Source organism: Orcinus orca, chromosome 21 (genome assembly GCF_937001465.1).
Source record: "Orcinus orca chromosome 21, mOrcOrc1.1, whole genome shotgun sequence".
Classification (NCBI taxonomy): domain Eukaryota; kingdom Metazoa; phylum Chordata; class Mammalia; order Artiodactyla; family Delphinidae; genus Orcinus; species Orcinus orca.
In genome coordinates this window covers 22,365,313-22,378,299 of record NC_064579.1, presented here as the reverse complement: position 1 = coordinate 22,378,299, position 12,987 = coordinate 22,365,313, and the positions used below count along the sequence as shown (strand labels likewise).

Sequence of the window (12,987 nt, the reverse complement as noted above, 5' to 3'; positions counted from 1 at the left end):
ATATTTAGATTGAGAGTATTTTAAAAAGTAGATCTCAGGCCACGTGACCTGAATTCTTGTGAATGTACATTACAGCCTCAAGAAGTCTGCAGAACAGGATGGAAGGTGTCTGAGATGGTAAGAGTTGCTTCCTCCAGGGCAAAACATTTCCTAAAAGGACAATTTTCTTTCAGGGTGTGGTATCCGGAATTTTTTTGCTGTAATTCTGTAGAATACGTTAATCTAGCAAGAAGAAAAATCACCTGGTGAACTTCCAGCTGAATCAAAGCTGATTCATAAAGTGTCTACCAAGTGTTACTCACCTCCGTGCTCAGCCCTCAGCCCTCACTTGGAGCTGGGCATGACCAGGCAGGCACAGTGGGTGGAATTCTCAGATGCCCCCCCAATTCCTGCCTGCTGGTGTCCATGCCCTGTATGATTCTCACCCCTTGAGTGCAGGCGAGACCTGGGAATATGGTAGGATTTCACTCCTGTCATAGGTTAGGTTACGTGGCAGAAGTGAAGGGATTTTGCAGATGTAACTGTCGCCAACTGGTTGCCTGTGAATAATCAAAAGGGAGATGATCCTGGCTGAGCCTGACCTGAGCAAGTGAACACCTCAAAAGGGGGCCTGGGCCTTCTCTGGAGGGAGGAGATATTTGAAGTGAGAAATCCTCCTGCTGGCCTAAAATCAAACAGCATGTCATGAACCGCCTGTAAAGGGGCCCTCGAGGCGAGGACCCGAGGGTGGCTCGTAGTTTCTGTGGGTGATGTCCGGCTGACAGTCAGCCAGAAAACAGCCATAAGGAACTGAGTTCTACCAATAACTTTAATGAGCCTGGAAATGGTTTCTTCCTGAGTCAAACCTCCAGATGAGAACACAGCCCACGGGCACCTTGATTTCAGCTTGGTTGGCCCCTGACCTGAGGACCTAGCTCCACTGTCCCTGGACTCCAGACCACAAAACCTGTGCGAGAATAAACGTGTTGTTTTAAGATGCTGAGTGTGTGGTAAATGGTTTTGCATCGGTAGAAAATGAAAGCAGCAGGGACCAATCCGTATTCACATTCTTGCAGCTTTCTGCAGAAGCTGCTTGCACCTTGAATTCACAGCACTAGCACAGCCGCCTTGCACGTACATACGTGCAGTGAATCCAACCTATTATGAGCTCTAGGAATCTGAGGGAAGCCATGGATGATCCCTTAGGAAATACATGAGCCTTGATGTAGGAGAGAACTGATTGCTTGTGAAGTCCTAAGCTGTGTGCTATATATGCATCCTCTCTAATCTTCCCAACCACACTGCAAGGATGATGTTATGGTTATAATTATTTTATGAATAAGAAAACTGAGGTTCACGGAGGTGAACGAAAATGCCCAAGGTCATGTAGTAAACGAGCAGAGACATCAGGCTTTGTGACTGGACCTTGCTGATCCCAAAGCCAGGGAACTTTCAATTTCACAATGGCTCCTTCCTGTTTCTGACCTCCACTTTGTTTTTGAGTTCCTAAAAGCCACATCATCATTCGGCTTCCCAGTTGCCCAACTCTGTGGCATGCTCACGCAGTCACTCCTTGCTTGGAGCGATGCCTGGAGCCCAGACTCTCCTTGTTGGTCTTCTTGCTCATGTATGTTTGCTGCTACCCACACACAACACCATGGACAGGTGCTCCCGACTTCATTCCACCAGCTATAGGAGCTGCTGCTGCTTTGCTTTCTGGATCCTAAGGTGACAGATGGGTGAAAGAAGAATGGAGTTGGATAGAAAATCGAAAAGGAAAGCAAAAAAGAAAATTATGGTGTGTTAAATGCATTGCCAAGAGACTTTGAAATTTTTTAGTTAAGAAAACCAGTGTATACATCACAGGATAGGGGTCTGCCCATTTTCAACCAAATTTGACTCCAACTCTGTAGTGTGCCAGCTCTATCCTGAGGCTTGTTTACCCTCCTTTAAGGTGGCTTCTTTAAGTGATGCACTAAAGTATAGTTGTGGGTCATCTTGAGGGCAGGTTCTGGAAAAGTGAGTCTCTGCCATTTGTTCACATTGTTCATAACGATCTGAGATCTTGCATTCTTCTGCTCTCTCCTCCAGCTACTCCCCCCCACCCCCACCAAGAAAAGATCCTTTCTGATCATCTATCACTTTGACCAACTCTCCATACACATGCTGATGCAGTATCTCACAAGGACAAAGCTCTGAGGATCAGGTGTAAGGTGTTTTCCCAATCTGTTTTACAGACACACGCTCCCTTCTAGATTCCAGGTGCATGCTTTGGCTTGTGTTTTCATTCGGTGTCCTTTAAAGAAGTGAGTAATCGGGGGATTGTAGAAAGAGCAACGACTTGGGAAGCAGAAATGCCTGGATTCATGTTCAGGCACTACCAACCACAGGCTGTGTGACCTTAGGCCAGTTGTTTAACCTCTGAGCTTTCAATTACAAAATTTCAACTTCAGTTAGCAAATTGAGATGATAATGCTACTTCCTAAGATTATTGTGAGAATTAAGGGAGATACTGTTTGTGAAGAGCTTGGCATAGAGAAATTGCATAAGGGTAGCTACTGTCATAAGCACATGTGGCAAAATCTGCATCCTCACTTCCTTTCACCCTGTCACAACTTCCTGTTCCCGCACTGTCGATTTGGCTGTGAGACGCAAGGCCTTCATGGCCCCAAGGAGACTTGTCGCATTAAGTTCTTGTGTTTTGATGTTTACCAGCTGAAGGCCAGGTGTGACAGACAGAGAAGGCTGATCTGCCTCTTCCCTCTCCGTCCTCCCCGCCACCAGGTGAAACTCCTCCGAGCTGGGGAAGGGAGGAGACCTGGTGAGGAGAGAGCCGGGGTGAGTCCATGCTGAGGGCCTCACAGAAGGAGCCCTGCTGTGCAGCCCCTTAGATTTGGGGTTCTGCAACTTAGAACAGACTGGCACCCCATTTCCTGCTTGGATCCCTGAAGGAGAAGCTCCCGCCGCGCCCGCCCCATCATGGTAGCTGTAGAATAAGGCATAAGCGGTAGAAAGGGCTTAAGTAGGTGGGCTGGGGGCAGCCTCCCAGACACCCTGCTTGTCCCACCAGGGCTCAGGAAACAGCTCAATAACCTTCCTCTGTGCTCTGAGATGCAGCTGACTTTGATGGGTGAAGGGCAGCAGAAGAATATGCCGCCCTGAAAATACCTCTTTGGCATAGGATTCGTTTGAGAAACTACAGACACAGGAGAAGCTCTGAAAACAAAGGAGAAGTTACTCTTTTGCAAGAGAAATGTGCATTTACAAAGGAAATTTCCACTTGTAGGGTTCTCTCCCTCTCCATACCAGGAAGGGAAGGAAAACCCTTAATCACAAGGGACCTATCAACGGAGGAGGTACAGACTGAAATCTGTGTGACAAACCTTACCCTTGTTTACCTTGCTCTTCCTGGCAACCGTCCCCATAACTGAGCTCCCCTCTCTTTTCTTTCTTTTGTCTTTAGTGAAGAGGTTATTCAAGCCAGTGGTTTAGCTCATGTTGGGGAGTTACTCGGTTTTGCTGGGTGTCTCCCATGTACACACAGGTTCATAAACTTCTGTTCGTTTATTGTCTTGTGAATCTGTCTTTTATTACAGGGACCTCAGCCAAGAACTCAGAAGGGTAGAGGGAAAATTATTTTTCCTCCCCAACAAGGGCCTCGTGACTGGGGATGAGAGGACGCAGAGTGGTCGCAGAGTACACCGTGAGAGCAGAAACCCCACGGGAATGCAGGTGTCCTGATGGATGCCAGAGAGGTGGGGAGGGGGGGAGGACAGTCAAACAGAATGACGTTAATCTCAGCAGGACCCACGGGGCACCTGTGACACTGGAAAACCAGATACCTCCAACCTCCTCCTCCCTGCGTGTCATGATGCTTCACAAACTCCCAGGCAGGGAGTGAGCCCCAAGTTGGATGGTTTAACTCTGAGTGGATTGGGTTTGCCCTAAACCGATGAGTTCTCCACTACCAAGCAGAACTGAGGTTCAAGTAACTTGACATATTAACAGAGTGATAAAGACAGTTCGCGTATCCAGTGACCCCACCCATGTCACAGATCTAAGCCTAAATCAGCCTGATTTTACCAGAAACTCCTGCCAAGGAAGCCTGACATACACCACTCACAATCCTCCAACTCAGCTTTAGCTAGTTTACTTTACCCTAGAAAACAGGACCTGCTAGTTTTGTAAGGAAATCCCCACCCTCCTACCCAGTCGTGCTGTTTCCACGTGGCCTCTTCTCTCTGTAAACCTCCTTCTTGCCCAAAATCCCTCCGGAAGTGGGTTCCACTGCTTGTGAGACGCTGTGCTCCCCAAATCCTTGAATAAGGGACTTCAAACTCATTACTAACTCGTTTTCGTTTTGTCATTAAATGAGAAAGTTGTGAGGGGAAACAGAATATGCCACCCCAAAGTAGCCACTTGGACATGTGGATGTTTTGGCCTGAAGGCAATGAAGACCCAGCAGTCTCTGGAAAAGCTTTTTGCCTCTCCCTTAACTGCCTAAAGGAATTTAGATAAAGGAATTTAGATAAAGGGCTTGTTGCCCTTTATCTAAGGGCAAAAGAGCTATTACTAGAGAGAACTTTTATATCAGAAAGACTTATCTGCAAGGCAAGGCAAACATTTGTTTACCAGACATTTTTTTCTTCTCCTCTCCCTGTGATTTGTCTTCCTGCCCTTTGAAGCCCAGACCCCTACCCCCTTCTTCTTGGCTCAAGAAGGATGGTATGTAAGCCTCACTTAGAATAGAAGCGGCACAAAGTTGAGAGCTCTAAGTACAGATAAGTCAAGAAAGTAGTTTCCCTAGTTCTACTGGCATTTCCAACAACAGCAAACTGATGGATACGTAGAATAACCTGCCATGGTTCTCTAGAGCTTTAATCTGTCAAGACAACTTTTCCATCGTTATCTTTTTAAAAATTCTCATGTCACTACTACTGGAAGGAAGATATTATTGCCCCCATTTTAGAGAAAGAGAAACTGGAGTTCAGACTGGGGAAGAGGCAGCTAGCGAGCGGATTCCAGAGCTGGTACTACCCAAACTACACGAAACCAACCCAGTGGAGGAAGTGGGCACGTGGGAGGTGAAGCAGGGCGGGGGGGAATTCTGAGCTGAAATGAACTGTGACTGTATTTAGTGAAAAACATTTCTTAGTCATAGTTTACCTGTAAGCTTCACATGCTGAAAAAAATGGGTTGCCCAACAAACATAAGACCTTCAAAGACAGTGCAGGTGTCAACTAGGAATTTCCCAGAATTTACTTGATGTGATTCAAAATTATGCTCCCGTCCAACAAAGCAAGTTGATATCAGTGCAGTGGTTTGAAGCGACTTTTACATCAGGGCTTGAACACAGAGCAGATGCCCTTAAGGCTCATAGATAAACTTTCCCAATAAGCTTCCATCGGTGACTTGATGGCTTTCAAGAAGAAAACTGGAAAGAGAATCCCTAACACTTTTAGTGGTTAACTTTAAGGATGTGAATGTATTATAGTGGCTCTGAGTCTAGCCTATCTTTTTTATGTTTTCCTTGGGTAAACCAAACCACTGTTTTGGTTCAACTATTTCAACATATTAATTCTGCTCTATGCTTGAGGGCATGTGAGGAGATGAGAGAACCCAGGGGGTAAATCAGGTTCTAATTTTGTCCCATTTTGTACTTACATGAGAAATTCAAATGAAATATAAAGGATATTTGATTGCTTTGAATATCAGAGAGATATACCCAAAAAGTTCATACTAAATTTCTCACAGTAAAGGTTTTTTGAAAAAAATTTGTTTAGAAGGTACCAAGGGTACCTTCAACAGGGATTAACTGAAACGAAAATAGGCAAATGGAATCTGTCCTTAATGGACAGACTTTTAATATTTAGATCACTTAATTTTGTATCAGCCTGGGTTGGGTCAAGGGTGTGATGATAAATCAGACCAGAGCTGATACACACAAGACAAATCTGATTTGTTCGCAGTGCAAGGTCCCAAGCTCACAGCTGGGGACAGAGAGCCACGAGGAGGGCGAGCAGGAGATGGGGAGAGCAGGGTGAGGCGTGGGTGCAGAACAAGATTTTGGTACCCAGACTGCCCCCATCACTTACCCCCGCAGGAGTTCAACCCGTTCTCACAGATTTACAAATAATTGAAACTCTCAACAGACACCACTTGCACATTTTATTGCTCAGTCTCTTACGTCAGAATTTGCATCAGCAACAGTAGCTCTGGAAGCAAATGTTCAAAACAGAGACCCAGCAGCATTGGCTGGAAACAGGCAACTACGATTTCTACCTGGTGCTTTTGTCTATTTTATGTTCCAGTTACAAACTGGAAACAAAAATATATATATTTTAAAGTTTTGAGCAGAATTATTGGTTATGTTTTCTAAGCTTTAAAAATGAGCAGGGACCTTGGAAAATGTGAGATTATGTCCCTCCTTATTTTGGGAGTGAGGAGGAAATGAAGGAGGTGGGAGTTAAAATGCCCTTTCTTTTATGAATGGTGATAACAGGTGGTAGTTTTAAACAGTGTTAATTGGCAGAAACAGAAGGTGGATTTTTAAAAGTCCCCTAAAAGCAAAGGTTTATAAACAAAACTACATTTTATCACATTATCTTATACTATACTCCTGCACATGGAAGCTCATTTCAGCAAATCAGTGCCCATAGGGAGGAGGACACATCCAGCATTCTCACCCCTTAGTTCCATGACCTCAGTTCCAAAATGGTCTTTCATACTACTTCACTCTTCAACTTAATCAGTCACATCTTTTTCATGATTGAATTTGCCCCACCTCCCATCCATTCTCTGACTACAATCTGCAATCCTTTTAGTCTTATTGTTCCACTGCTTGTACGATGAGGGTTCTTCAAATTCATCAGGACCATCAGGCCACAGACCACTCTTCTTATTCCCTAAAATTACCCCCTTCTGTGTTCAGTGCCCCGTCTCTCCAGCTTAGCTCCATGGTCCATCAGTTGAGTAGTAACTCATTTTGCAGTCTCCTGAAGTCCGTGGCTCCTCTTTTTTTTTAATAAATGTGGGAAAATACCCAAAGTTGGATGAAGCCAACACATACCAAGCAGCTGAATTATCCTAGATAAAACCCCACAACAGGGCAGGCTGGTACCACTGTGATTCACCATCGCTGGTTTCAACTGGGTCCTAAACGCTGCCCAGCGATCTCACTAAACTTCTCCCGTCAACTCACTCTCCAGCTCTTGACAATGGTTTCAAAGCTTCCTTATTCTTCTAACCCTTTGAACAGTTAACTTTGAGCACATTGTCTTCTACTTCTTAAAAAATAGAGTTATAACCTCCTGCTACAAAACTTACAGGCCTAGCTTTATTCACATCCAGCTTCTCATATTTCCTCCCGTTAAAAACAAACAAACAAAAAAACCTCACCTCCTCTCTGCATCCCCACAATTAGCTCAGATTTAACCCTCTCTCATTGCTTAGGAGCCCTACGCTGTCAGTTACTTTTCCCTCCAGTATTTTCAGTCTTTTTCCGGACTGGATTCTTGCCATCAGCATTTAAACATGCTCAAATCTGTCACACAACACAACATTTCAACTCATTTCCCCCTCTAGCTACTTCTTCCCGCCAACCCCACCCTTCCTTCGAAGGCAATTTCTCAAGTTTTCTGTACTTTTAATTTCCGTTTCCTCACTTGGCACTCATATAGCAGTCCTCTCTAAGCTGGCTTCTGCCTCAATATTTGCACAGAATCCCCTTTGTCAAGATCACCTATAACCTCCTGTCACAAATCCAATGCATATTTCAAACGTTCATTTTCTCTGAATTTTCAGTAGTTTGCCCCGGCAGGCCACTTCCTCGGGAAGCAGTTTCTTCCCTTGGCTTTCTCACCCTATACTCTCCTGTTTCCCCACCTTCAGCCCTGGCCATCCTTTTCGGTCTCCTTTCCTGGGTCTCTAGATGTTGGAGCCTCTTCCCGCTGCACTAGTACTCTGGCCCTAGGTGGGATCTGTAGGTATAGCATCCTCAAGGCCCCACTCTGCAGCATCTCCCTGTTAGCCTCACCTGCTCTCCTTCTGCTGACTCCCCTCCACCCACAGTGGCCTCCTCAATGCTCCTTAAACCTGCCAGGCAGAAATGAGTCTTTGGAAATATTTCAGTAAAATCAGTGAATTAGCTTTCAATACATTGGCCAAACATGCTTCCCTCTTGGGAAACTGTATATGAGGCTGTTAGGTCCCTGAGCTGACATTTAAGTCACCTAAAACCAAAGCATAAGGTGTAGATCAGACATTGGCCTCTTAGCTCAAACATGCTACTTAATAGCTTTTGCACCAACTTTAAATCTGGAAAAACATTTTCTTGAAAGGGAGATGCTTGCTTTTTCTGAACATCCCTAAGCATTTCAGTTCCTCAGTTCTTTCAATTATCAACGTAGCAGACGGTAGAGATTCTGTGCACAAAAATTCTTTGATGGATATTTCTTGGTCTGCCTCATCATGTGATAATTTATTACAATCATATTGCAAAGGATAAGGATGGAACAACTAGAGAGTGAATTAAGAAACGAATGTGAATAGTCTAGTTTGCTCCTTGAGCTATAAAAAACTGATGCTGAGTATTACTTTAGGCTCAAGTTCTAATATCAAGCGTGTTACGATTTCTCAGCTAATACCTACAGAGGTTGAAGCAAAGAAGAAAATAAACAAGCTAAACAAAATCCTGCAACATGGCTATGGACAGCCATGGCATCCCTCCCAGCCCTACCCCCGTATGGAACCACAGTTCTCATTCCTGAAAGTTTTGTGCCATCCCCATCCCCCCTTGATTTGATTCCATTTTTGAAGCCAGGTAATAATACATTGACACGGTTCCAAAAAGTCAAAACGATATAGAAAAGTCAACACAAAAGAAATTTCACTTCCATCCCTGTTCCCATCCACCATTTACATTTGTATTAGTGCCCTTTATCCTCCTGGTGTTGCTTTACGCATATTCTTATGCTCTCCCCGCCCCCTAGACCTTTTTTACACAAATTACAGCATACTGTCTATGGCGTTCTGTGTTTCGTCCTTTCCCACCTGATCATACATGCTGGAGACCTTTATCAGTTCAAGAGGGTCCTCCTCGTTCTATTTTACAGCAAGTCGTGTTCCACTGTGTGGATGCAACAGTGTATCTAACCTATCGTTTTTACAGCTGGGTTGCTGTAAAAGAATGCTAAGGTGAATCATTGCGTATATACTTTTGTACATGTACGGGTGTATGGGCAGTTTGAGCTCCAAGACCTGAGATTGCTGCTTCAAGAGTAAATAATTGGATAGGTATTGCCGGATTCTCCTCCACACGCGGTTGTGCGGTCCCACCAACGGGGGATACATTTCCCCACAGCTCAGCCAACAGAATGTTGTCAAATGAGGTCTTTTGTCCGTCTGCTAGATGACAGATGATACCTTAGTTTAATCTGAATTTCTCTTGTGATGATTAAGATTTTCATCTGAGGTATAAGGGACATTTGGTGTTTTTCTATGAACTGTCTGTTCATGGCCCTTAGTCCATTTTTCTATTGGGTTCTTGGCCTTGGTATTTTTCTTTTTAATATTGAAGACTTCTTTATTTAGCAGAGATTAGAATGGGCTCTACTATCAACGTACTACAGAACTATAGCTTTAAAAGAGTCTTAAGGGAGTTATTCATGTCACCCTCTACTCCTTGGAAACAGGAATCCCCTAGTCCCAATTAGAGAATTTTATTAGTTTTCTGACTTAAAAGTAATGTACATTCACTATAGAAATACTGGAAGAAATGTAAACCACTCATGTTTGCACTTTCTCATATTTCTCTTCTAGGTACATAAAACACAAAGGGGACTTCTTCCCCTGTCACAGCTCCTCTCCCAGAGCTGACCATCTGGGGACATCACAGGTTTTTTTTCAACCCTCCCCCGCCCCCAGTTCTTCCCCCCACCCTCTATTCACCCTACTAAAAATTTATGGGTTGAAGTGATTCATTTCAGCAATATCCTTTATACTCTGCTACTCCCCATTCCTCCAAGCAAGGAAACAAACAAAAATATGGTCATATTTAGGGGCTGTGATCTCTGCAAACTTCGTATCCTTCCTGGCATCATGGTAACTTTAGAAATGGTCTTCTGAGAGGGACCTGGGAGAAAAGGAAGGCTGCTTATCCTATTCGGTAATTTGCCACCATCTCAAAGTATTTGATTAAAGGGTCCTGTTGCATCTTCTCTGGCCCTTCCAAATCAAGCACTTGGTTAAAAATATTTTAATTTCAGCGAGTAGCACATCAGAAACAACAACAAACACTTGAATGTGATGGTAATTTTAAGTTAAAATTTATATTTGGAAATAAAAATTCATAATAACAAATTTTTTATAAAATTGTCACATAGGGGTTTCCCTGGTGGCGCAGTGGTTGAGAGTCCGCCTGCTGATGCAGGGGACGCAGGTTCGTGCCCCGGTCCGGGAGGATCCCACATGCCGTGGAGCGGCTGGGCCCGTGAGCCATGGCCGCTGAGCCTGCGTGTCCGGAGCCTGTGCTCCACAACGGGAGAGGCCACAACACTGAGAGGCCCGCGTACCGCCAAAAAAAAAAAAAAAAAAAAAAAAAAATTGTCACACAGGAACACACTTTAAGATACTTCATTGACTTCGAAAAAATTACAGACATAGCCAAAACAAATAGCTTTCATTTATAAATGTGAGTTCCTTTCTTTCAGCAAAAGAAGGCTCACAGGAAATGTCAGACGGAAAAGCAGCGGGATACAGCGATGCAGGGACGGCTCAACATCTCTTGAGCTAGGAGGCTCCTAGCCTGCTGTCCCCAGCTCGGGCCATGCTGCTTCTCCTCTCTGGCCTACAGTTTCCCTGGGCACCAAAGGAGGGAAGACTGAATGACTGCTAACGTCCTGCATGCCATGGTCCTTTCATTTCAGAGAACCGTATATGATCACAACAGTATCATTCTCCTTTGATTATAAATGTCAACAAAATACAACTTAACATGCTCAAAAATTTTACTACAAAGAGTGCTAATGATTTTTCCCATCCTTGGCAAAGGATGGTTGAGGGCCCATATTATTGGGCCACACTCACCGCTTATATTGGAAAATGAGGAAATGCTAATGAAATTGCTTTTATGGGCTGACATTCATGGATGGCAGAAAGGGACATTCCAGAAGGAGTCCAGGATTTGCTCTTCAGGAGTACTTCAGCTCCCAAAGCTTGGTGGCCAAGTGCACACGTGGCCACACCCATGTCTGCGTGCCGTCTGTCAAGGTCACTGAGCACTTGTTATCGTTGAAGGGGAGAGACCTCAGGATTTTCCCCTAACAACACTCCGAGCGTCTTGTAAATCATATTCATATTCATACACTTAAGCATTAATTTACATACTTAATTTCTGACAGGCTGACAACTGCAGCCCTTCTCCCCCTCGGTGTAAAGTGAGAAGTGAATTGTTATTCAGTGTATCCAGTACAGTGGTAATGGTGCTAGCTGTATTTTATATAATGTGCTATCTGCAGAAAGGCAGATAAGAATTTAACATCCAATTAAAAGCTGTCATTGAAAAAATTGAAAAAAAAAAGTGCTACAACTTTTATGACTCTCACCATCTTTTGAAAATTTCCATTTCAGAAGTTTGATTTGGTTCACTTTCTTGGAGCTTCTTGCCTTGGGAGCATCCTCCATGTACACCTCCATGTACATGAAGAAACTAGCCAGCATTCCTTTTCCTGAAGCCGTAGTCTATGGCTCTGCCTTCATGACATAGGCTGCGCTGTGTCCCTGTTCAGGCTCAAGCCATCTTCTAATTAAAAGTGCCCAGCTGATTGATTTACTGTTTCTTCCTCACACCTCACTGTGTATTCTGTAAGTTGTATTTTAGTATGTTCCTATAGAATTTCTTCAATTCATGCTGCTATCAGTGTGATCAAAATTTGAGGTTTTGCATAAGAGCCCTTCAGATACTCTGTGGGAATGCGAGGCCCAGCAGCTGGTGGGAAGAGTTGCATTTCAGCACCTTATAGTCCTAACTCTGTCTCCCTCTATTAATGTTGCATTTAACCTGAGAGAGTCAACTTAGTTTTCCTGCATATTCTCAAGTAAAACATTTAGTTCCTTTTTCAATACTAAACATAATTTTTTCTTTTTTTTTAAACAACAAGGACATGCTCGGGACAGACATCACAACACCATATGCTCAGATGGGTGATGTAAAAATACTATTGTCTTGTCTCCAAATACTAATTCTAAGATCAAGGTCTTCAAGCATTTGACCATGCACATGGACCACCAAGTTCGAGGATACATTATTCCACATCATCATGTCTATAGTTTGACAAAAACCAGAACATGTTCTCTGAAACAAGAGCATTGTCAATATCACTGAAACACATTACAGCAATGTTTAAATTCTTCCATAATTCCTTGAAAATTTGTAGCATAGCATAATCACTAAAACTTGCTAATTATGAGAGCTGTTAATTTACAATCATTTCCTCTCATAATGACTGTACCATTATCCATTTTTATTTATTCTTAATTAAATTCAATTTCAACTACCTGATTGTGTTTGAGGTAGCTTCATAGTAGTTTTATTGCTATGAAAGTGACATATTTCCATGTATCACCTCGGGGATTAGATTAGATTTAAATGAGAGAGGAAAATATAGTTATCAGTCACACCGTTTCCTCACTTGGCATACAGATTAAAAAAAAAAATCATCCATTTCTTCAGTGATTAAAAATACAGTTCTTTTGTGAGCATAGACACAATACAAGGAATCTGTTTCTTTGCATGAAAAGTAGAATCATTGGAAAAGGACTCGAATTCTATTGCTACCTTTCGGTTAACCCGAGTGAGAATATGCATAAGCTCAAGCTTGTGAGCGTACTGTTTCAGCATTGCACAAAGTGACTGGATGAACCAGGATCCGTCCTTTGAATTTCGCCAGGAATAGTAACCTACAAGGCAAAATGTAACCAAAATATCATGGATATCCAATGTTAGCTGAT

General features: G+C 43.4%; 1 protein-coding gene and 1 long non-coding RNA gene across 5 annotated transcripts in view; one reads left to right on the top strand and one right to left on the bottom strand.

Moving 5' to 3' along the window:
- Positions 1-382: 382 nt before the first annotated feature.
- Positions 383-12,987, bottom strand: part of CASP3 (caspase 3) — a 36,046-nt gene continuing 23,441 nt past the window's right edge. Inside the window, exon 7 of one of the 4 annotated variants that reach the window (XM_033409202.2) lies at positions 383-1,702. In XM_033409202.2, coding sequence (XP_033265093.1) covers positions 1,386-1,702 — 317 coding nt within the window. In that variant the 3' untranslated portion in view covers positions 383-1,385. Of the gene's footprint in view, positions 1,703-9,925; positions 10,112-10,282; positions 12,937-12,987 lie in introns of those variants that run through there. The other 3 variants (XM_033409203.2, XM_004281736.4, XM_033409204.2) reach the window with 3 other exon arrangements.
- LOC117197406 (uncharacterized) lies at positions 1,963-11,557 on the top strand. The gene is made up of 2 exons (XR_004477992.2): positions 1,963-3,335; positions 3,576-11,557. It is a non-coding gene; the product is annotated as an uncharacterized LOC117197406 (long non-coding RNA).